Source organism: Geotrypetes seraphini, chromosome 6, assembly GCF_902459505.1.
Source record: "Geotrypetes seraphini chromosome 6, aGeoSer1.1, whole genome shotgun sequence".
Taxonomy (NCBI): domain Eukaryota; kingdom Metazoa; phylum Chordata; class Amphibia; order Gymnophiona; family Dermophiidae; genus Geotrypetes; species Geotrypetes seraphini.
This window is the reverse complement of record NC_047089.1, coordinates 68,762,413-68,788,476: the sequence shown is the minus strand read 5'-3', so window position 1 is coordinate 68,788,476 and position 26,064 is coordinate 68,762,413. Positions and strand designations below refer to the sequence as shown.

Below are 26,064 nucleotides of genomic sequence, written 5' to 3'. Positions count from 1 at the left end.
AACCACTAGGGCACGCTCCTCCACTTCACTAACCCCCATTTTACTAAACTGCGACAGCGGTTATTAGCATAGGGGGCAGCACCGGCCTGTGCTAAAAACCGCTTCCACGGTTTGTAAAAGGCGGGGCTAGTCCCTTAATTAGGAATTGAGGACAGCTAAGGCATTATAACGAGGAGGTATAGATTGCCCTTTTTTCATTTTGATGAAATAATTGATCTTCTAGTCCATTGATAGAACACCAAGCTGCCTTTCCCAGGAACTGATTTTCATGTGAATAATAATATACACCTCCCTGAGGCTACTTAGAGTTTATGGCTGTATCACTGCAGTAGCACCATCAATTCTAAGTCTCCTCCTGCGGGGTATATTCACTCTGTCATAATCTGTGGAACACCACCACATAGAAATAATGTAAAGTCTGCTAGGGTAAATTGGTTGGCACCTGCAAACCCTTATTTAATTTATTTCAAAGTGTAATCAGAGGAAGAAACATAACATTTAGAGCCATTAAAAGAGAGTATGTTTTGGCATTATCACAGGTTTTATTGTGACTTTTTGGCAGACTTGGTTTGAGATAAAAACACTGTGCTTATTGCATAGTTCATTAATACTGTGATAGACAGACTCAATTGCTTTTTCTTGTCTAATAAATTTTCTTTAGGCTCCGTATTTTGCTTTGAATATCTTCTTTGACCTGACTGAGTTTATTTTATTAATGTGCAGTTATGGAATTAGACTAGATTATTAGAGAGGGTCAACGTGATTAACACAATCCAAAAGCAAACTCTAAATGACAAAGAAACAAGTCAATATTTAGGGCTCCTTTTACAAAGGAGCGCTAAGGCCCTGACATGCGGAATAGCTCTCGCGCTAGCCGCTACTGCCTCCTTTTAAGCAGGCGGTAATTTTTCCACTAGCGCGCGCTAATCCGGTGCGTGCGCTAAAAACGCTAGCGCACCTTTGTAAAAGGAGCCCTTAGTCATATTAAAATTGTCGTTATATACATATGGGGGATGGGGGGTGGATTGTATTAGAGAGTCAATTATCCATCAACAAACTGGGTGTTTCAATAACTGAACACAAAAGACAACACTGAATGATTGACAGTACACCAACATGGGTGTTCTGCAAGGTAGCCATTAGGGCCAATTAGTTCAGGTTAATTGTATGGACACTGACCGGAAGTCAGGGAGGAATCAATGGTCAGCCCACGTACCCCCAATAGGTGGCCCGTATACCCCCTAGGGTACGTGTACCGCAGGTTGAGAAACACTGCTATAAAGTGGCATGCTATAAAGAACAGTCAGTAGCACTAACTATTCCCATAATACACCTACATGAGTGTGTAATTCTAAAACAAGAGCGGTGCAATTAATCTAAACTAAACTAAACTAAACTAAACCTTAGGTTTATATACCGCGCCATCTCCGCAAGCGTAGAGCTCGGCAGGGTTTACAGAGTTAGGAAGAAAGGAACTCCAATGAAGGGTTATAGGAAAGGAACAAGAAGAAAGAGAGGGACAATGGTCCCAGAAAGCAGGAGGTGTTAGATTTTTGAAAAGAGCCAAGTTTTCAGGTGTTTGCGGAAGAATTGGAGGGAGTTTGAATTTCTGAGTGGGGATGTGAGGTTGTTCCAGAGTTCTGTGGTTCTAAAGGAGAGGGATGTTCCTAGTTTTCCTGCGCGGGATATACCTTTTGTAGAAGGGAATGATAGTTTCAGTTTTTGGGAAGATCTGGTGGAGTTAGTTAATCTATATAGTCACTCTGAAACCTATCCAACAGATCAAAGCATATTTTATGATGCAATATTACATACAGCTTCTGCGCGCGTAAGTGTACAATTACCTATGTATGTGTTCAAGTTATTGGACGCAGAATGGTACAGAGGGCTTGAGCACGTGAGTTAACTCATGTGGAAGACATGGACACCCACTCTGTTAAAATGCATGGTATTGAACTTTCTGTGCAAGGCAGAGAGTATTCTCAGTGTTCAGATCATTTGACGTGTGTACAGCGACAGAATTTTCCTGCCGAGTTTGGGGCAGTTTGGAAGGTTTTGAGGAGAAGATGTCTTGTTAATGTTTAACTGCTGCTTTTGTCTTTTTTAACAAGCAGAAGTAAGCATCTGAGAGTTTTAAAGGCAGACAGGAAGAAACAAACGTGTGCGTGTCCAAACAAAACTGATATTAAAAACACACATGTTTGCCTGTTCTTCTGTGCCTAATATGAGCCTTGCACAAATTCCATATGCAAGAAATTTTTGTGAGGCTCATAATTTAGGCATAGAAGAACAAACACTGATGCATGTTGATTCTTCAGATTTTTTCTGGGCATGCATACAAGAGCCAGGCTTGCTGCAAAACCTGTGTGCGTATGTTTTGGTCATGTTCCTTCCCCCCCATTAGCTACAAGTTTACTGCACATATAATCTGCATATAATTTGCTTTGTGCCTTGCAGGGTATTACATTAGCAGTAGAAGTAATGCACTCAGGCATCTGCGCATGGCTCTACCTTGAGCCTTTGCTCATTGGACTTGCAGTGAGTACATGTTGCTGATCTCCACAATTATCTCTCTTTTGGGAGGAAGAAGAATAACTGTATCTATGCCACTTCAAACTTGTTTACGGGGAAACAAATAATACTCCTTCAATTTGATATTTCAGCCATATTTGATGTGATAGATCAGTGTTCTTCAACCACCGGTCCATGGACCAGTGCCGGTCCACAGAAATTTCCTGCCGGTACACAGGGCCAGCACATGCATCAGGCCCAAAACAGTGTTCTTCAACTGCCGGTCCACGGTGCGATCGATGCGGTGTTATCTTCGAGCCAGCTCCCTCTTCCTAACTGATTCAGTGCACAAAGCCACGGGCAGTGGCTCCGACGGGCATCCTGCGCCTGAACCGGAAGCCTTCTCTCTGACGTTGCAACGTCAGAGGGAAGGCTTCCAGATGAGGCATGGGACGTGCAATTAGTACTATTATGGGGGTGGGGTCTGGGGTGGTGATTGGGTAGAGATGGGCGGGGTCTGGCCCATGACTTAGCCCAGTGTTCTTCAACTGCCGGTTCACGGACCGATGCCGGTCCACAGCATAATTCTTTTATTTCTGCCGGCCATAGGTGTAAAAAAGTTGAAAACCACTGTGATAGATCATTCCATGTTGTTATTTACCCCCTCTTCTATTAAACTGCACTAGCAGTTTCTAGTGCGGGGAGCCGTGCTCACTGGCCCGCGCTGCTCCCAACGCTCATAGGAACTCTATGAGCGTTGGAGCAGCGCGGGTCATTCAGCACGACTCCCCATGCTAGAAACTGCTAGCGCAGTTTAATAGACGAAGGGGTTAGTGAATTAGGAATTACTGGCATAAGTTTTTAAATGGTTTGGGGGCTTTTAAGGAAAAGATCTGATAAATCTGCAAAAAAAAAAAAATGGTCTTAGTTCATCTTCCTGGCACACTTTATGTGATTCCTCAAGATTTGCCATTATCCTTTTTACTATTTAACATTTATATGAAATTTCTAGGTGATGCTTTGACTAACCCCCTCCTTTACAATGCTGCGCTAGAGTTTTTAGCACTGGCTGTGGCGGTAACAACTCAGGCGCTCATAGGAATTCTATGAGCATTGGCGCTGTTACCACGGTGGCCAGTGCCAAAAATGCTAGCGCAGCTTTGTAAAGGAGGGGGTAAACTAGAAATATTTATACTGACATATGCAGGTAATATCTTTCTTTTATCTCCTGCACAAGAAGGTTTTGATAGAATCTGAACACTATTAAATGATAATTTTTTGGGATTGCCTCTGTGTAAGCAATTTTTATTTTTCAATTGAATAAATAGAAGACCAAAGTTGTTTATTTTAGTGACTATAATTCAATTACACATGAGTTTTAAACTGTCTACATTTGAGACCTTGCAAATTGAAAATAAATCGAATGTTTTGGGAATGATACTTGGGATTAACATATGAGACTCAAATTAATTCTTTAATTTAAAAAAATGATTTTTCAGGTTACGGCAATTAAGAGCAATATGATCCTCTTTAACCCCCCTCTTTTACAAAACCATGGAAGTGGTTTTTAGCGCAGGCCGGCACGCTGAATGCTCTGCGCTGCTCCTGATGCTCATAGGAACTTTATGAGTGTCAGGAGCAGCACAGAGAATTCAGCGCGCCAGCCTGCACTAAAAACCGTTTTCACGGAAGTAAATTCTTTAAGTTTTCGAATTATTGCTCAAGTGATTTTATTACTTTATCTAGACCAGTGGTTCCCAACCCTGTCCTGGAGGAACACCAGGCCAATTGGGTTTTCAGGCTAGCCCTAATGAATATGCATGAAGCAAATTTGCATGCCTATCACTTCCATCATATGCAAATCTCTCTCATGCATATTCATTAGGGCTAGCCTGAAAACCCGATTGGCCTGGTGTTCCTCCAGGACAGGGTTGGGAATCACTGATCTAGACTATGGGGCTCATTTTCAAAAAAGATAGACGTCCAGAAGACAGCATAAACTGGCACGTGGATGTCTTACTAGTCAAAACGTCCAAGCGGGCATTTTCAAAACTGACTTTCTAGATGTCTTTCTGGTCATTTTGTTCCAGTGCATTTGAATCTTAAAGGGGCATGTTAGAATCATATTTTGGACGGGATTAGGGCGGGCTTAGCACTTGGACATTTTACAGCGATAAACATTTTACCATATGTCCAGGACATAATTTGGATGCTTTGGGCTAGACCTGTTTTGACCACTGGAAAAATGAAAATATGGCCACAGCAACTAAAATCCTCACTGTTTGGATTCAACAATAGGATGGCAATAGGGCTTTCAAAGTCATCAATGTCAATACATCAAGCAAATGTATATCTGACTTTGGCTCATCTCATTGCCTCCTTATGTAATGTAGCTCATCTATTTACTTTTGTATCATTCATGCAGAAATAACAACTAGTTGACAGCATATGTTCTTTTTACTTATGGATTTAATGCAGTGTCTCTAGCATGCCCTGACGGGACCCGTTTCGCCTAAAAGGCTTTCTCAAGGTTCATGGAGGAGCTGCAGTCTTACTCTAGCCCTAAACGAGAAAGGATGCCGCATTCGAGCACCTCCATGAACCCTTGAGAAAGCCTTTTAGGCGAAATGGGTCCCGTCGGGGCATGCTAGAGACACTGCATTAAAACCATAAGTAAAAAGAGCATATGCTGTCAACTAGTTGTTATTTCTGCATGAATGATACAGAAGTAAATAGACGAGCTACATTACATAAGGAGGCAACGAGATGAGCTGAAGTCAGATATATGTTTGCTTGATGAAAATATGCCCTCCACACATTCCCCCAGTGGTCATTGACCCCCCTCTCAACTCCAGATATCTGCACAAAACAGAACATATCTGTCTCTCCCTGACAGCTGCAGATACTATGACCAGTCCTAGTAGAGCTGCAAGCAGGTCTCTGGAGTAGCCTGGTGGGCAGTGCAGTGGACTGCAGTGAAGGGGTCCCAGGTCCATATGCCACCCTAACTAGTACACTTCTGGTGGAAAGTGTGAGCCCACCAAAAACCCACTGTACTTCCATAAAAATGCCACCTGCAGGCATAAGGGCTATTAGGGTGGTGGACAAGTGGGTACAGGAGGTTTTGGGGGCGTTTTAGAGGGTTCACCATATAATGTACGGGGGTAATGGTGACACCCTTAATGTGAAGTTCACAGCAGTGCGCCCTAGGGTGCCCCACTGCTATTTTGGCTTGCGTGTGCGGCCAGTCCATTAAAAATGCTGGCCCCTCCTACATGCAAATAGCTTGTTTTGGATGTTTTCATTTGGATGGCTTTTTAATTTTTTTTTTGATCATGGCAAAAAAAAAAAAAATTCCTCACAGGGATGTCATCCCATCCCCTTTACCATTTTCTGTATCTTTTTCTAATTTCACTATATAATTTTTGGGAATGCGGTGCCCAGAACTATATACAGTATTCAAAGTTCACTTGCATCATGGAATGATACAAAGTCATTATAATAATATCAGTACTAGTTGTACCAAGATGAGGCAAAGACATTGGTTATATTATGATATCTACATCCTCATCTATTTTCTCTTTAAATAAGTAGTCGCTAAAGCATGGGGCATCTCTGAGTTTGGTGGGAACGTGCTCACAGGCATAAGGTACATAGCTGCGGAAGAAGCTAAGACTCTGGAAAATGAATGTATACCGTTCATATATGATGAGTTCTACACTCATGAGCTTCTGCTAAGTTGCTAGCAAGTAGAGAATGACAAGGGGATACATTTTTCCCCGTCCCCGCGGGAACTAATTTTTCCATCCCCATGAGTTCTTTCCCTGTTCCTTCCCCATTCCTGCAAGCTCCATTCTCATCTGCATAAGCCTCAAACACTTTAAAATCATAAGTGAGGCCTGTGCGGTTAAGGCAGAGCTTACAAGAATGGGGCAGGGATTGGGACAGCAACAAAACTCATGGGGACGGGATGGAGAAATTGAGTTCCTGTGGGGACGGGGACAAATTTGTCCCCATGTCATTCTCTAATAGCAAGTTGTAGTTGTGCTTCAGGTGATAAATTAGAGGAGAAGGCTGGCACCTTTTAGCAGCTAGTGTGCATATTGTAATGTATACTATACCAGTGTTCTTCAACTTTTTGACACCTATGGACTGGCGGAAATAAAATAATTATTTTGTGGACTGGCACCGGTCCGCAGATAGGCAGTTGAAGAACACTGGGCTCAGTTGTGCCCATCTCCACCCAATCTCTGCCCCATACCCCAACCCCATAATAGTACTAATTGTAACACCATTTTTTCCATCCATTTTTCATATATACACACATACAATATAATCGTATTAACACATAATGGTTAACCACAAAATTAGAATACACAAAGCACACTGTATGCTTTTCAACATTCATTCCTACCAGAAAACAGATAACCCCATGCAAATGCAGGCCCAAAAACTAAAAGTACTAATATTCACAAACAAACCCTAAGATACAAGACTCTGCAAGCAGTACAACCCTCAGAGAAAAATATACAAATGCATTTCTTCCTGAACAGACAGTTAGGACAGACAATTAGGGCAGATGCAAAATCACTAAATAAAAAAAAATAAAAGCATTTCCCCTACCGTTGTTGTTTCTCTCACTCCATGTGCCTTGCCTTCTGGCCTGCCCCCCGGTGTTAGCTTCAGGCCGGTCCATGGTGCGATCAACGCAGGGTCTTCAGGCTGGCTCCCTGAGTGCTGCATTGCACAAAGCTGTGGGAAGCGGCTCCTCGTGCGCGTCCTGTACCTCATCTGGAAGCCTTTCCTCTGACGTTGTGACGTCAGAGAGAAGGCTTCCAGGTCAGGCACAGGCCGCGGGTAGGAGCCACTTCCCACGGCTTTGTGCACTGCAGTACTAAGGGAGCCAGCCTGAAGACGCCACATTGATCGTACCGAGGACCGGCGGCTACAGAACAATCTATTGGGCCCGATGGAGGTTAAAGAACACTGTACTATACTACATAAAGCTGATGAGAAGCAGTACAGTTTGGAAAAACCACTTCATGGAAGATGTTCTTTTCCAAATGGTCCAAGATTTGTGGCTATTTATCAGGAGGATAAAGAGAACTTTCTCATGGAAGAGAGAGAGAAAATTGGACCTTATATTTGGCATCTGTCTCTTTAGAAGCTAGTTACGTGATAGGTGAAGTTTGCTACATCTAAAAGTGGTTAATCTTGGAGAAGGCCATGGATAGGGAATGCAAACATGTTCTTTTAGGCCTCTATAAACTATACTGGTTGAGATTGGAATATCGAATTTGCTATAAATTGTTGGTGATGGTGTACCTTTGCATACTCAATCAGGCACCGAAGTACCTAGTCTATAGCATTTTGCCATATGTGCCACAGCGCATTCTGTGATTCAGGCTGATCTATGCATCCCGACAGTGAAGCAGCTGAGATTGAAAGTGCCCAGACTTGGTATGTTTCATGTGTAGGTCCCCAAGAGTGGAATAATCTTACTCGATATATACGTCAACAGACAAAATTAAGTAGTATTTTTAAAAATTGTAAGATGAAATATGGGAGCTGAATAATATTTATTGTGTAAGCGCTGGACTCCATCTGAAATTTTTATGATTATTGGTTCTGTTATTATGTACCGTATGTGTTTTGATTGCTGATACTGTTGTGATGTATGCATCACTGTGTATGTTTTTTGACTGTGTATGTTTTTTGTTGTGACCTGCTTTGGGAAATATGGGATACAAATAAATGAAACAGACAAAACAAGAGCTTAGTTCTGTTTCTTGTTGTAAGCAAAATGGGACTTTTTAGCTATGCACGGCATAAATCCTGCTTAGGAAATTGCTCATATGGCAACTCATTCCTTGCAGGGTGAAGAAGAGATAAAATACCTATAGGTGACTAGACGCTGTACAATGAACACAAAGTTAAAACGACATCTAGGCATCAAGTTTTTGTTAGTAGTTGGCATCTACTGTTTGAGGAAAGACTAAAGAGGTTATAGGTCTCTTCAGCTTGGAATAGAGGTGTGTGGGGGGGGGGGGGGAGGGGGGAGAGATACAATTGACGTCTACAAAATCCTGAGTGGTATAGAACAGATACAAATGGATCGATTTTTTTTTTTTTACTGCATCAAGATTTACAAACACTGGGGCACACTTGATGAAGTTACAGAGTAATATTTTGAAAACCAATAAGAGGGAATATTTTTTCACCCAGAGAGTAGTTAAGCTCTGGAACGCATTGCTAGAGGGTGTGGTAAGAGCGGTTAATGTAACTAGTTTTTAAAAAGGTTTGGACAAGTTTCTAGAGGAAAAGTCCATAGTCTGCTTACCCTGAATCGGTGGCATGGAATGCTGCTACTATTTTGGTTTTTGCCTGGTACTTGTGACTTGGATTGGCCTCTGTGGAGACGAGATACTGGGCTAGATGGACGAATAGTCTGACCCAGTAAGGTGTGCCCACTTAACACCGGTTGCAGGCATAAATGTGCAAGCCTAAATGTAGCACTACAGCATGTAATTTACAGTAGATGCATACAGTAAGGGCTCCTTTTACAAAGGTGCGCTAGTGTTTTGAGCACACGCACCGGATTAGTGCGTGCTAGCCGAACAATTACCGCCTGCTTAAAAGGAGGCGGTAGCGGCTAGTGCGCGTGGCAATTTAGCGCGCGCTATTCTGTGCGTTAAGGCACTAACGCACCTTTGTAAAAGGAGCCCTAAATGTTGGTCTAAGCTAAGGGATCCTTTTACTATGGACGTGGTTTTTTTTTAGTTCAAACATTTTTATTGATTTTATCAATAAGTGCAAAAGTACCCAAATGTTAACAAGACACTATGGATGTGTTAGCATTTAGCACGCACTAATATTTAGCGTGCATTAAATTGGCTAGTGCGCCATAGTAAAAGAGGGGGTAAGTGCATTGCATATGTCATTTATTGAATAACGCTGAGTGCACACATCACACTTACATACCTACCTGTAAAAGTGCTAATATTCTAATATTTTAGCATGCAAGTAGCACTTCATTGTAGGTGGTTAGAGGTGGTTAAAGTTTGTATTGGAAAAATAAATAGTACCTTAATAAATGACCAGAAAACTGCATCTTTTATTCAAAATTTTTTAAAAAAAGAAATCAATAAATCCCACCATCTTCAGTTAAATGTTGGACACTTGTTCAATGTTCTCATAAAACATAAATGCTGGCTGATAAGAATGCAAGCTACCAATAAGTTATCCAGACATTATTTGACAAATAAATACATTTTCACATTAAATCACCAGATTCCGTGCGTAATTCTTTTTTTTAACTAAAAGGGTTCACTGATAACCAGGCATTATCTAATAAACATCTATTAAATCAGGATGATTTAGTAATGAATATCTGTAGAACTGTGCTAGGCTGCCGAGGAAAATGAATCCATTTCTTCTTTGTTATTTCTTCCTGGGCCTCTTCATAATACCACCACCACCACCTTGTGGTAATTCTTGTAGTTCAAAATAGAAGAAAAAGGCACCCCCCAACCAAACCCTTTCCCTCCAGTTTATATATGTTTCTGTTATATAGACTGATATAAAGAGATAATATATGTGCAAGGGGTTTATTTCTTACATGTCACGATTGCCAGTTGCTAATGTGCAGTGAAACTAGTGCTTGTGTTTGTTTTTAGCATATGTTCACTAAGGCAGAATAAAAAAGATGTAGAAAATGAAGGCAATGGAAATACAGGTTTATATAGATTACTACTACTACTACTACTACTGTATATTATTTCTGTAGCGCTACCAGATGCATGCAGCACTGCTCAAAAGATCTTACAATCTACTTTTGACAGTCAAAAAGGGAAATCACACCTCTTTCAGGATTTACAGTCTATCCAGCCAAGTAATTAAGAAGGAAAAAAAAAGGCCTGGAAGCATATGGATTTTACCTTTTCTTGATTTTAGAAATGTATAGGGGTTTCATTTACTGGTTGCCAATCGAAGCAAGAATACTTTTCAAATTTGCTTGTATCTGCTATAAATTGTTATTTGGATTAGCTCCATCCTATTTTTTCTCTCACTTTGAATTGTATAGGCCTACTAACCCCCTCTTTTACTAAAGTACGCTAACCGATTAGTGCACGCTAATCGAATTAGTGCACGTGAAACACTAACGCATCTATAGACTAACATGCACGCGTTAGCATTTAGCGTGTGCTAAATCGATTAGCATGCTCTAATCGGTTACTGCACCTTAGTAAAAGAGGGCCTATGTCTACTTGGCGTACTAGTTTATTCACTTTCCCTAATCCCAAAAATTGTTGTTATAAAAAATTTTTTGACCGATTTTTAGCCCATCAAGCAGGTGAAGTTCAAGTATGGTTAGATGATCTGATTCGACAGACTGCACCTTATTGCACTTTTAGAAAATCAGTTAAGACCCATTTGTTCAAAAAATTTGTTACTTGATTGAAGACTATGGGCTCCTTTTACGAAGCCGCGTTAGCGGTTTAACGCACGTAATAGCGCGCACTAATTTGCCGGCTGCGCTAGCTGCTACCGCCTCCTCATGAGCAGGCGGTAGTTTTTCGGCTAGCACGGGGGTTAGCGCGCGCTAAAAATGTTCGTGCGATAAAGCCGCTAACGCGGCTTCGTAAAAGGAGCCCTATGTCATAGTTTTTATATTGTAGTTTTATAAATGGAATATTGTATTGTGCCTTCTTGAATGTTTTGTATTATCACTGAAATGTTCAGTCCTCTTACTGTGTGAACTGCCTAGAACTTTTTGGGTGTTGGCGGTATCGAAAAGTAAATTTATTATTTTCTCACATGCACTGTAGCACCTAAAAAAGATAATGCACAAAATACCACTGGATAGAGAGACTTATTGAGGGAGGCTTATAAGAATATGAAAGGCTTATCAATTTGCTGTTTTGGGAATTAAATTATACATTTTTGCTACATCTTTACATTTCGCCATATCGAGCAAAGAAGATATTGCTACAAACGCCTGATGCTCACCTAAAATGTAAAAATGTAGTAGCTGGATTGAGCTACATGTTTTAGTTCTGTAGAAAAGTGATGCTATTCTGGACAGAGTTACTTAGGGCTTACGAAGGTGCGCTAGCGTTTTTAGCATGCGCTTAGCGAGCGCTACAATGCCGCGCACACTAGACACTAACACCTCCATAGAGCTGGCGTAAAAGGAGCCCTTAATTTTGGTTTACTATTAGAAAAAGTGGAGGCTCAGCCTTCCCATCTGTTTGGCATTTATAAAATTCTATATCCTGTTCCATAAGGATTTTTTGGATTTTGGAACAGACTTGATGGCAAAAAAAAATTAAAAAGGCAATTTTGCTGCAATGTCTCAGTACTGAGGCCCCAATGCGGCAACTATGGCATGTACAAATGATTCATTTGCTAACAATGGAAGGTTTTGGTAGGAGGTATTAGGAATATCACATATGTGCAGAGAGAAAAGATTCACTTGACAAGGGTGACTTTTCGGAGTGGGATTCTTAATTTCCCGTAAAATGGTGGTGCACTACATAACTCAGTGTTGGGGACATTATTAGATGGTCTCAGTAATGGGGTGGGTGTTGAGGTTTTGATTAGGTGGGTTTGAAAATTGTGTTAAGAACAATGGGAAATTGTTTCAGCTGTATGACAGTTTTATGACTGGTCTGCCATATTTCTGAAGTGTTTGTACTATTCTGTATTGAGTTTCCTTATAAACAGATTTAAACATAAGTCATCTAGTTGTGTATTCATGGATCTTAGAATTAAGGGAGATTTGAGTAGACAAATAGATATCTTTAGTCAATTATGAGGGAGTTCACAAAAATGTCTGCTTAGCTTATTTTAATTATCATCTCGCCCTTCTGTGGAATTAAACATTTATTTGCAAATAGCACTTTTTTAAAACTACGCCAATTCCTCAGCCCCTTCTCCTCAATATCCACACAGTCCAACTTGCAGTGCTAGTGCCAAATGAACAAAGACATCTCTTCCTCCCTTTTCTCCATCCTTGGGTCTACCATTTCTTTCTCTTTCTTCCCTCCCCTAGGCCTACCATTTCTCCTTCTTTCCTCCCTCCCTTCCATTCGCTCTTCTTCCCTACCTTCTACCCACGAGATCAATCATTCCTCTCTTTCATCCCTCCCCTCTACTCCCAGGGGGCTATCTTTCTTCTTCCCTCATCTCCCTAGTCTATTATTTTACTTTCATGTCTCCCTCTTCACTCCCTGCATAAAACCTCTCTCTTTCTTTTTTTTTCCCCAATAAGTTTTTATTAACATTTTAGAACAAAGAATACACAATCGGTAAACACTCCAAAATATAACAGAAAATATATCACCAAAATTTAAAAAAAAACCCTCTTTTTAATACACATAATACCCTCACTAAACCATGGTGTACAAAAATGTAACAAACCCCTAATATGTTAATCTTACCGCTATATAAATACCTTAGAACCCATAAAACCTCTCGCTTTCTTAACCCCCATCATCTTTCCCTCTTTCTGTTCCTCCACCCTCTGCCCCCAGTCTAACTGAAATGGTGTTTTTTATGGGGTTCCTATCAGCAGCAGAATTCAGAGATGCTGCCAATGGCTGCTTGGTGCCTCTCTTCTGATGCAAACCACAACTTTGACACAACTTCTGGTTTACATGAGGGCAATTTGCATCAGAAGAGAGGTTCCAAGCAGGCCTCCAGCAGCATTTCTGATTTGCTGCTGCATGGGACTTCATGGAAAGACAACTTTAAGGGAGATTTTAAGTCCTGGATGCTGGATTGTGGAAAAGGGCAGTAGAGAGTGGGAAGCACTGGGTCCCCTGCTTCAGTCCACCCCTGAAAGCGGCTGTACTATAAAGTAAAAAACCTGGCTTTTCAATTGCTGGTTTGAGGTGTCTGCCAGCAGCCAGCCTAGGCTTTCATAAACTGGTCAGGCCAGCTGAATACCAGCCAGTTGGTATTCCCAGTTGGCACATGGTTTCCACTCGATGCTGATAATTGTGGAATTTTGCAATAATGACATCTTTGCAGTGGCCCAGGCGGTGTTCATGTTCTAGGTGTGCTGGGCTCAGGACATCCCACAATGGCAATAGTCTTCAGTCACTACTCCAGTGTGTACAGTATCTGAAACTCCAGTACTGTCTCAGGATCCCCCAAAACCAGAGGCTTTTACATCTTGAACAATTTTCTAACTCTTCGATCCTGTTGTGATGTTGTTGAGCCTGAATCTTCAAGGCCAAAGCATCAGTCTTCAGGGCCTGTGCTTCATCTTCTGTCTCAACAATCAAGATTCCATTTCTGTTGTATGGCAGGCTGTGTCAGAAAGAAGTGATTCAAGATGAGTCATCTGAAATGAAATTTGATCTAGCTGGGGCTCTAATGCTTTCGCCCCTGTGGCTGAAATTTTTCTTAATGCTGATGCTGTAAACTGAGACACCGCCATACTGGAGGTCTCCGCCATCATGTCTTCAGGTGCTTTCACATGATTCTTCTCTTTTCTAGTCAATTTGCCAGCCACAGCCTCTCCAGGTTTACTTAAAAATTTGTCCATATGACTACGACCAATAATGTCAGAAAATGTGCATAAAATCCAGACTTTAATTTTAAAGGATGAATGTGGAGAGAGCGGGGACCCCTGCAGTAGGCATGGAAAGCACCTCACCCACTCACTGCATCACATGCTCTCCTGACTACATGATTATAAAAATGATTGAAAAAGATTTTCCAACCAATTTCTCTAAATTTAGAACTGATATTTAAGGAAACATGTTTTAAAAGCATTTGTAGCTTGTTCTTGAAAATTGGTACCTTGGAACTGATAATTAAACTATTCTCCTGGCAGATTTTCTCTCTCCAAGCAATCCCTGCAGGATTCTCCACTTTGACTTGTTTCAGGTTAAATTGATTTCTACCGCAACTAATTTCATAACTGCAATTTGGATGAGAGCAAAACTGCATTATGAGCAAAACTAGTTATGACATCACACTTTTATTGATAAAGCTCTCATCTATTAGAGAGCCTGAGAGAATGAAACATTTATCTCCTTATCTAATCTCTCTCTTTCTGCTACAGCTATTACAGTTACACTATGCAATGCTATATACTGTAAATGCTTATGCAGCACTTTATAAGACACTTCTCAGTGGAGTTTACAGTCTGGTTAATAAATGGGCGCTTAAGATAGATGGGGACTGGAAATGAGTTGTAAGTGGAACCAGAAGAAAACAATGGAATATAAATATTTAAAATGAAAAAAATTAATTATATGTGTGCTTACTTTGCTTTATAGAATACTAGAGCATGAGCCCTTAACACCAGCCATAGAGCTGGTGCAAATGTTTTGGCCTAAATTGAAAAAGACTGCATGTAAATGATAGGATTTTTCAGTCTATGCACCCTGCACACACAGGCCCTGATTCTGCAAAACACATCTAAAGTTAGGCGCCGTATAGGTGTCTAAGTTAGGTGCCTTTTGTAGAATCACGCTCAGCGGCGTTCAGCACTGTTTAGACGTCTAATGTTTTAGGCGTCCTTTAAAGAATAAGGTTTTAGGTGAGATTTAGACGTCCAAACAATATCCTTAATGTTATAATATTTTATTATTATGTTATTAGAATGGTGTTTTTATGCTATTTTTCATTATAATTGTAATTATAGTTGGATCTGTTTATTGCTTTTATTTATTTCTCTTCCATAGAACTCAGATCTATTTGAAGCCCAAACTAAGCTCAAAAGTAAACCTGGTTTTCATTCACCTACAATATAGGCATGATATGGACACCCTAGGTCGCTCAGTGTTATGTAAATGAATTGAAGGACGCCCAAATTGAATCATTGCCCAAACCACGCCCATTCCACGCCCACGCCTATTGAGATAGACGCGAGTTTTAAACATGGGCAGCCATGAAATTGTGGCTGCATCTACAAAATGACATCTATGTCCTTTGGACACCTAAGTACCAATTATTGCTTGTTAAGACCCTTAATTGACTCATTAGCCACTTAGATTAGATGCCTAAAGCACACCTAACTGTAAGCATGACTTAGGCGCCCTTTAAAGAATCAGGGCCACAGTGCTTAAACTTCATTTATGTGATAACCCATTTGTGAAGTATGTGGTAGTGTATCTAGGCACATGCTTACAGAATACCATTTGGCCAAAAATAACTCATTTATTTGTATGTGACTATGTTGTTTTATACTCGTGAAAATGGCTAGAATACCAGCTCCTTATAGAATTACCTGCTAAGTGGGGCATATTTTGGACCATTTTTGGGTATCAAAGGATTTGGAAATGGTAGATGTGAGTAAGATGGAGGAATTCTTATGAACTGATCTCTAGTGTACCATGGGTGGGGTGGGCCGCCCCAGGTGCAGGCAGTGGAAAGGTGTATGGAGCAGTTGTGGTGTGCATGCATGCGGCCATCATCTCCACCAGTCTCTGCCCTCTCTCATGTCAATTTCCTGATGTGGGGCAGGGAATTGGGCGGAGCTGACGTCCATGCACATGCAAACTGTGGCCCTGCAACCACTCCACTCACCACCCAAATTGCTTGCAGAAGGGGGTACTCTGTCTTGGGTTCCCGCCAAGCCAGATACACCACTGGAACTGATAACTTTCTGATGAGGTGGAAAGTAGGTACGATTGGGAGAGGGAAAAGGGACCATAAAATGGAAGTGTTTATTTGCAGGAAGAACTGGCTTCTGTATCTAAAGAAATCTGTTAGTCGATGGAATGAAATGGTGTGATCTTTAATTAATTGCATAGGGTCAGAGAAAACTATGGTATCAGTGTAGATCAGACATGGGAAACTCCGGTCCTCGAGATCCGGAATCCAATCAGTTTTTCAGGATTTCCCCAGTGAATATGCATGAGATCTATTTGCATGCACTGCTTTCAATGTATATTCAGTGGGGAAATCCTGAAAACCCAATTGCATTGTGGCCCTCGAGGACCAGAGTTGCCCATGTCTGGTCCTCGAGGGCCACAATGCAATCCTAAATTTAGGCACCAAATTTCTGTGGACTGCAAGTTTATTCTATAAAAACACTTACATTCATAACTGTTCTTATAGAATACTAGCATAAACTGGTATTGGTGTGCCTAAATGTTGATGCAAAACTTATGCCAGACCTGGCTGATGTAAATGGATGAATTATAATATTCTGTAAGTTAAGCATGTAAACGTAGACCATTCCAATGGCACACCTCAGAGGGAAGGCTTCCAGGTCAGTGGACTATGTGCAAGAGCCACTGCGGGTTCGCAAGGACCAGGCCAGGGGAGGTAAACACCCGTGGGAGGCACAGATTTGGAATGTGGAACAGAGGGGGATGACGAGGGGTGCGGTGTGACATGGAAAGGAGGAGGAGGGTCGCGTTGGGGCAGGAAGGGAGGAAGAGGGACTGCGTTGGCATAGGAAGGGAGAAGCAGGGCCGTGTTGTGACACAGAAGGAAAGGAGGGAGCGCAAACTTTGGTCAAAGGATGGAAGGGAGGAAGATGGGAGGGAGCATGAACATGGGACACAGAATGGAGTGAGGGAGGGGAGCATGAACTTGGGACATAGGATGGAAGAATAGAGGAAGTGAGGGAAAGAGATACTGAGGTAGGGAGGCAATAGAAAGGAAAAATTGAGTGTCTGAGAGGGAAAGAGAGATGGTGCACATAGGGAAATGAAGAAAGCAGTTGAATTGTTGGGCAAGGGAGGGAGAAAGAAATATTGGACATGGTGGTGGGAGAGGCATAAGGGACAGATGCATGGGGAATTGAGAGATGAGAGGGAGAAATGTTGGATGTGGTGGTGGAGAGGGAACAATGGGACTGATGAAAAACAAAAATAAGTGTAAACCTCCTATCTTATCTTTCTATTTAAACTGGAGTACTTTATTTTGAGGACTGTTTCTGTAATGTTTAATATTTTTATAGACTGTGTATTGTACAGGATCCGAGTTAACATACAAATTCAACTTAAGAACGGTTTGAAAAACAGAACCTGTTCTTAACCTGGGGACTGCCTGTACATATAAGGAAGTAAAAGCAAACATGGATAAAGAAGAAGTGACATAGGTGCTCTCAGGAAGCACACAAAGGAGTACAGCATGCCTCTGTTGCATGCCTTTGGCATGTGCCCTACAGAATAAAAAAAAACTTTTAAAAGCAAAACCAGTGATGTCACCTCCAGAGTGGTTTGAAGGCAGAGCTTGCCACAGAGTTTTCAGTTCTTTTGCGCAACAGAGAGGATCTGGAGGAATAGAGGAGTCTGGGCACCAGAGAGCACATAAAGACACAGCCGTGAATATATTAAATCAATATTGCTTGGATTTATTTTTCTTTCAAGTTGGTTACAAGTCTATAGAAGTGGAAATTTCTAAACTGAATGATGGTGCCAAGCTCAGTCAAACATTGATTTGTTGTAATTTTGCATTTATCCTTTAGAGAGTGTTTTGCCTTTGACCTACAGTAACATTAAGACACTTCCATTATATGGTATTTTTTGTCACATTATTCAGTAATGGATGATAAAATGTTATTTTGCATTTTTAATGTGCTAGAGCATTAGCCTATCACCACAGGAACTTTGTACCATTCTCTGTGGAAACTTAATGGAGCCTCTGATCATAGCTGGTGGAAAGCTTTTCTTCTCATGATTTTAATCTACTATCACTGCATTTGGAGAACATCAAATGTGTTGCATAGCTTTATGGGATTAATGACTCTAATCCTTTCCCTTATGTTATTAAAGATTGGCCAGCCAGCTGGTGCCCAAATTCTCAGTATGTTTCTGACAGCATAAATGTTGAGCCGTTGGAGAAACAAGGGTAAAGCTTGAATGTATAATGACACTGTTGCAAGACTGCTGAAAAATTGGCATCAAACCTTTTTCTGCAACCAAGAGGAGAAGTAAGGCAAAGCCGATATGTTTGAGTGACTACGATTGTGATCTGCTTACAGTAACTCAAAGGCAATGATGTTATGAAATTTGAATTCCTGAATGGAAATCCTCTTGCAGCTCTCTTTGTGGAAGAAGCCATAACTTGCTCAACCAACCTTGCTCAGAAAGCATTTTTGTAAACGGAAATTGTCCTACTATGGTTAAGAGTTTTGCCCACATCGTTGAACGTGCCTTTCCAATCATATTGTTGCTGTAATTAAATCCCAACACATATTTTTTATTTTTCATGTTATGTATAGAAATTGTCTCTCTACTATATGTGCCACATCATTAAAGTGCCTTACCGATTGTCTTATTGCTGTAATAAGTCCCAACACATATACAGTAAAACCTTGGATTGCAAATAACTTGGTTTGCAAGTGTTTGCAAGACAAGCAAAACATTTTATTAAATTTTAACTTGATATACAAGCAAAGTCTTGCAATATGAGTACATACAGTATATATGCATCACATCCATCACAACTGAGCCGATGGTTCTTCTCTCTCAGACGCTGCAGGAGTGTAGTGACTGTTCTAAATGAGCGAGGTCTTCCAATACAAGTACATATAGACTATAGTATTTTGCATTAATGTTTTTGGGTTGTGGAACGAATCGTCTGAGTTTCCATTATTTCCTATGGGGAAATCCGCTTTAATATACAAGTGCTTTGGATTATGAGCATGCTTCCGGAACGAATTATGCTTGCAAACCAAGGTTTTACTGTATTTGATTTTTCATGCCATGTATAGAAATTCTCACTATTAGATAAAGAATGTACCCATCTAATCGCTAACCTGGCAGGTTTACTGCTTACCTAGCACCTAACCACTACCAAAGCCTATCTTGTCACTAACTTTGATTATGTATGTAAACTTGTAACCCGTTCTGGGTTCTTTGGGGAGGACAGGCTAGAAAATTGAATAAATAAATAACAGATATGCTAGAACAGATATCAGAAATCAAGTGTTTCAAAATTCAGTCAAACTGGTTGTTTGCTGATTTAGGCAAAACAAGTACTATTGACCTTTTCCAACTTATCCCATACAGTGGTATAATAAAGTTTTTTGTCTCTTCAACTGATTTCCCTTATTGAATCTTTGTCACACTACTTGAGTTCAGATCTGTAAATAAAATCTAATATTACATAAAAGGAACCTGAGCAAACACAGTTTTTACATTATTACTTCATTTATTTAAGGAGCAAAGTTATATAACAACCGTATCACCCATATGAAAAAGTAACTTTCCTCTGAAGTTAATAACAGGTTGCTTTACCTTTAGCTGCAATAATTACATCCAAATACTTTCTTTAATTTGATATCAGTCTTTCACATCATACTGAGCAATCTTAGTCCACTCTTCTATGCAGAACTGTTTTAATTCAGACATATTACCTGGGAGTAAATCCTTAACAGGGAGTAAAAACCTGGAACGACCTTCCAGAAGCAATCAGAAAGGAGTCACACCACACCTTATTCAGAAAAAACCTGAAGACTCACCTCTTTGACAACTTAGTTGTATCAGCTTCTGCCTGTCACCACCCTCTTCCTCTTAGGCCCCTCTCCTTGTCTCTCTTCTCCCCCCCCCTTTCCTCCCCTCTTCTTCTCCCTCCTGATCTCTGTTCAGTCGCTTTGAGCTTGTTGAGGTTTGTGCGACTCACAAATGGAAGATTAGATTAGATTAGATATTTCTGGGTTTTTGTGCCTGAACTGCTCATTTCAAGTGCTACCACAGCATCTCTGTTGGTTTCAGGTCAGGACTTTGATGACAGCAGTTCAAAACTTCAATTTTGTTTCTCTTCAGCCACTCAAATATATTTACTTTTGTATTTTAGATCACTGTCTTCCTGCATAACCCAGTTATGCTTTATCGTCAACTCCTTAGGAATTTTCGGATACTTGTGCAGAATTAATTGTTTCTTTAATAATAATTATTCAGTAATGGATTATAAAATGTTATTTAGCATTTTTAATGTGCTGGAGCATTAGCCTATCACCCCAAGAACTTTGTACCATTCTCTGTGGTTCATAAGGCAGCAATGCATCCCTATGTTTTCACACTACTACCGCAACCAAAAACCCAACAAGATGAAAACCCACAGGTACCAAGAAGCAAAGAAGACAGTGGGAACGGACAATGAGCACTCCTCAAGAGCCAGCAATGTTTTATTTATTGCAATCTGGGACATACAGTAACATGGACCTGACACAGTACTGTGTTTCGGCGAACATATAACATAACCTACATTTTTAAAATATATCGCAGAAGCCTTTCGCTTCTATGCGGTTTACAAAAGAGGTTAAAAACTGGCCATTTATTATGCCTGCATCAGGGATAACTGTAATATGGGACCCGCAGATCAAAACAATTCCTTTGTTAATACATGAATCTGAGCCAACATAGTACAATGTTGAGTACGTCGGGAAACAGCTTTTGTTATGGTATGCTTATTGTCGAATGCTGTATTTGCTATGTACCAGCACACTGCCAGACGTACGCAGTGCTGTACAGTTCCTGCTCAGATGAGCTCACAATCTAATCAATCAAGGACAGATAAACATAATGCCAGACTACAGGTTACAATTAGCGGGGATGGTTAAACTAATGGCCAGGGTGGTGAGCAGAGGGCAGTTGGGAGTAGGGTTATGAAAGGTTGGTTTTGAGTGAAATGATGTGGTGGCCATGTTAATCCACTATTCAAGGTAATATATAGAAATGAGACAAAAATCAAAGGAAATAAGGTACTGTAATACCTTTTCTATTGGACTAACTCATTGCATTTTATGGAAACAGGATACTGAGCTTGATAGACCGTCAGTCTATTCCAATATGGCAATTCTTATGTTCTTAACCCTTCTTCAGATCAGCCGACTTTTGAACAAGGTATGGGACAAAGTCTGGACCTGACAGTGGAGGAGAAGGGTACAGATAAAAGCAACTTATCTGAGGAACAAAGTTCTCGGGGAGGCATAGAAGGAGAGACAAGAAAGAAGAGATACTGAGGGGCTGCAGCATGAACACACTTGTAGGCTAGTAATAGAAGTTTGAACTGTTTGTGAAGGCAGATAGGGAGCCAGTGAAGTGATTTGAGGAGAGAGGTAAGGTGAGTATAGTGAAGTTGGCAGAAGATAAGTTGTGCAGTAGAGTTTTGCACAGATTGAAGGGGGAAGAGGCAGCTCAGTGGGAGACCTATTAGAAGTATATTGCAGTAGTCTAAGCATGAAGTTATGAGGGCATGGACAAAGGTCCGGATAGTGTATTCAGAGAGGAAGGGGCGAATTGTGGTGATGTAGAAGTGACAGGCTTTAGCAGTCTGTTGAATGTGCATGGAACATGAGAGGTCGAAGTTGAGGACGACTCCAAGGTTATGAGCAGAGGATATAGGAACGATAACAGTATTATTTACAGTGAAGGACATCGGAGGGAGCAGAACTGAGGGTTTAGGAGGAAATAGGAGCAGCTCTGTCTTGGACATATTTAGTTTAAGGTGGCAGTGGGACATCCAGGCAGCAATGTCTGCCAAACAGGCTCAGATTTTTTCTGTGTTGAAAGAGCACTGATATTATTCTTGGATAGCAACAGTTTCCACCATGCTACTCTCCCATGAAACCCATTTATGCCCTCTCTTTTTATTGTGGAATCATGAAAGCTAGAAAGTCTTGCAGTTCTTGACCCTTTTGTATTTATTATACCCAAACCCCCAATTTCTTGTGACAAATTAGAGGTAGATTCCATGGCAGTCTCATCTTCTCAGTTTTTGCCGATGGACATGAAAATAAAGGCCTCCTGATTGCTCACCATTTGCTCCACATTGCATTTTGTCTTTTCTTTAATACTTTATTTCTTAAAAATCTTTTTAACTTGTACTCAAGTGGTAGAATGTATTCAGTACTCCCCCAAACTTCACGGGGGTTCCTTTCCAGGAATCCCCGTGAATCTTGAAAAACTGCGAATACAGTTTCTTGTAGGGGAGACTGGAGAGGGCAGCGGGAGAGGCAGGAGAGAGCAGCCAGAGTGCCGGCGAGTGAAAGAAATCACTCGCTGTATGATCTGACTGCCTCTTCCTGCATTAAAGTCGGGCCTTACCAATCAGGAGTTGCGTGTCAAAACAACTCCTGATTGGTAAGGCCTGACTTTAGTGCAGGAAGAGGCGGTTGGAGTATACAGCGAGTGATTTCCTTCACTCGCCGGCACTCCAGCTGCTCTCTTCTGCCTCTCCAGCTGTCCTCTCCTGATCGGCGGTCGCAGTTGGAAAATACTGTGAATGACTGGGACCGCGAACTGCCAACCGCGAATGACCGGGGGAACACTGTATTTGTATATGCCAGAAGGGACAGCGTCAGCCATCTTTAAAGTCATAATTATGTAGAGAAGTGACTTCTTTTATTGAAAAGTAAGGATAAGAGATCCTTTTCCAAACAGAGATCTGTTGATTTTGCACACTGTATGAGATTTTTAGCAGAACTATGAAACACCTTCCAGCCACGATGCCTGGAAAGACACTAAAGACAACTGACAGGTATCTCTTAAATTGGCTTCTAAATGTTTGCACAGACCTGACGTATGCAGTTGTTTCAATCGCTCCTCATTTTTCCATATCCTCTGGGCAGTTAAACTTTATTGCTGATCTTTGTGTTCTGCATAAAGAACATAGATTTACTTCTCATCCCACTGCAATGTACTGTAGCTCAGAAAGATATTGAACAGACTCAGGATCCAGAGATGATGACTATGGCAGTCCACTTATCACCATTTTCTGTTTGGGAAATTTCTTCTACCACCTTTTATTAACTATCATTCAGTTGGCTTCAAACCCTAGAATCCAGGTCTTTGCTGCCTAGATTTTTAAAAATGAATTTCTGGCATGGAGTGCTATCAAAGCCATGGAATACTTGTGTTCTTCCTTGATGCCAACTGACCCCGTTCGCTCAGTGTTTCTCAACCCAGTCCTTAAGGAGCATCAAGCTAGTCAAATTTTCAGGATAACCACAATGTATATGGAAGCGAGAGATTTGTATACTGGAGAGATGGTACATGCAAATCTATATTGTGAATATTAATTGTGGATATCCTGAAAACCAACTGGATTGAGAAGCACTGCTGGTAACAATTCACTACTCCACTTTCCAACTCATAAACACCTTATCAGAAGGATATCTCCTGTATATTTTATATGTAAAATTATGGAATTTGTGGGCTTGGATAATCTTGATCTCTTTTGTAAATTACTATTATAAAACTGTATAGATGTAACTCCCCCACTAATAATGAATTTACCGCCAAAACTTAACATTTCTCCTTCAGTGAACTGGACTGTGTTCACTTTAGACCAGACTTGTCCAAGTTCAGTCGTTGAGGTCTGCAAAGAAGCTAGGTTTTCTGGATATCCCTAATTAATAATGAATTAAAGAGATTTGCATGCCCAGAATACCCATTGTATGCAGATCTCTCCCATGCATATTCAGTAGGGATATCTTGAAAACCCAGTCTGCTTGTATCATCAAGGAAGAACTTGACCCTTAAACAAGTAAGCATGGGGATAATGGAAATCTGATCCAGGAGGGTCATTTATAACTCATTATCTTGAATTGCTTTCTCCATCTTTCTGTGTGCATTCCATAGAAACATCAATAAATAAAATAGATTTGAGTTTATGTTGCATTTCAGGTGTTCTGTTATCTGTTTCTCTTTCAGAAAAGTATCAAGGAAGGATTATTACTGAAACAAACCAGCTCATTTCAAAGATGGAGAAAACGTTATTTCAAACTCCGAGGACGCACACTTTACTATGCCAAGGATTCTAAAGTAAGAATGCTAATTGTCTTCTGTTAATTTCTGGATCGGTGATACTAAAGAAAATAAAACCAGCATATTGACTGTGAGCCACTGAAAAGTGAAATACTATTAATAGGATTATTTTTTAAAAAGGTCAGTTTTAAATTGTTACTACCGTATTTCCCCAACGATAGTAACATAGTAGATGACGGCAGATAAAGACACGAATGGTCCATCCAGTCTGCCCAACCTGATTCAATTTACATTTTTTTAATTGTTTCTTCTTAGCTATTTCTGGGCAAGAATCCAGAGCTCTACCTGGTACTGTGCTTGGGTTCCAACTGCCGAAATCTCTGTCAAAACCTACTCCAGCCCATCTACACCCTCCCAGCCATTTTACAAACATGAGTATTGGGTGCGGATTGCTTAAATGGGGTGGCCTATCTAAAGACATGAAAACTCATTCACTTTTTAAATCATCCCCCCCCCTGTACCTTTTTAAATTATCCTCATTGGACGGCTGCCAACTGCCTCCTCCAATCTCACGGCCAGGGATGCAGGGCAAGAGCGAGCTTTTCATGCTCCAGCCTGGCCCTGCACCGCTTCCTGAATGGCTGCTGTCAGTTCTCGTGAGTCCTGCCATTCAGGAAGCAGCGTGGGGCCAGGCTGGAGTGCAAAAAGCTCATTCCTGCCCTGCACCGCTGGCTGTGAGATTGGAGGAGGCAGCCGGCAGCCTTCCAGCGAGGATGATTTAAAAAGGTACCAGTACATTTGCTGTTAGCTAACTTGGTGGCAGAAACTTTTAAACTAAGCAGTGTACCGTATTTTATTTCATTAACGCTGCGGCTAATAACATGGTGTGACTTATCTTACAGGTTTAAAACATAAATTAGCATTTTCTGAGGCTTATAGGATGGGGCGGCCTATCATGTGGGGCAGCCTATTCTTGGGGAAATACGGTAGACAGAAATCTTTAGGACTTTACACATAGGGCTCCTTTGGCGGCTATCATGCGGGGCAATTTAACGCACGCTATTCCGCGCGTTAAGACGCTAGCATGCCTTTGTAAAAGGAGCCCATAGTTCTAAATTTTTATACATAGTTATATATTTGGCAATCTATCCTATATTAGTGAAACATTTGTTGGATGTCTGTTAGTTCAAACAAAGAAACCCATTAAAATGTGTTTAAATTGAAATCTGTGTTTATTTTCATTTTCTTTATAAAATTTCCTAAATTTTGTAGGTTGTCAGAACGTACCCCCTCTTTTACCAATGCATAGTGCTCATAGGAATTCTAGGAGTGTCGGAAGAGTTACCGTAAAAGAGGGTGTTAATTTCACTGAATCATGAATGATACAAATATAAGATAAATTGCTGTAAAGTAGACCTAGGGAAGGATAATTTATTTTAAAAACAGCCAGTGCTGTGATTGTAGTGAAAAGTGCCCACTTTTTATTGTTAAATGACATGAAATTATAAACTGGCTACTCAAGAGTTGATCCCCCTAATCAAACTCATACAATCAATCAACTCACAAAAGTTTCTCTTAAATACGCTTTGATTTTCTTCAGGGATCTCAGTGATGCCATCCCCTTTGCGATTTAGACTTTTATGTTCACTAGGGATTTACACATCCTTTCTTTACCGATCCTACCAATATTTGAATAGACTTCTGTGCAAAAACTTTGAAATGGCAAATATCTCTTTTTTTTATAATTTGAATTTTTATTAGTTTTATCATTTGAGAATTTTACAATTTCAAATAAAAGAAAAAAATACAATGTAATCACCATCAAACATAGGATCAAAATTTAGGAATTTAAACAAAATATTACAAA

At 40.6% G+C, this 26,064-nt stretch overlaps 1 protein-coding gene across 1 annotated transcript in view; it reads left to right on the top strand.

The window, feature by feature from the left end:
- Positions 1 to 26,064, top strand: part of DGKH (diacylglycerol kinase eta) — a 445,542-nt gene that overhangs the window by 206,235 nt on the left and 213,243 nt on the right. Inside the window, exon 3 of the mRNA XM_033948015.1 lies at positions 24,144 to 24,254. Coding sequence (XP_033803906.1) covers positions 24,144 to 24,254 — 111 coding nt within the window. The remainder of the gene's footprint in view (positions 1 to 24,143; positions 24,255 to 26,064) is intronic.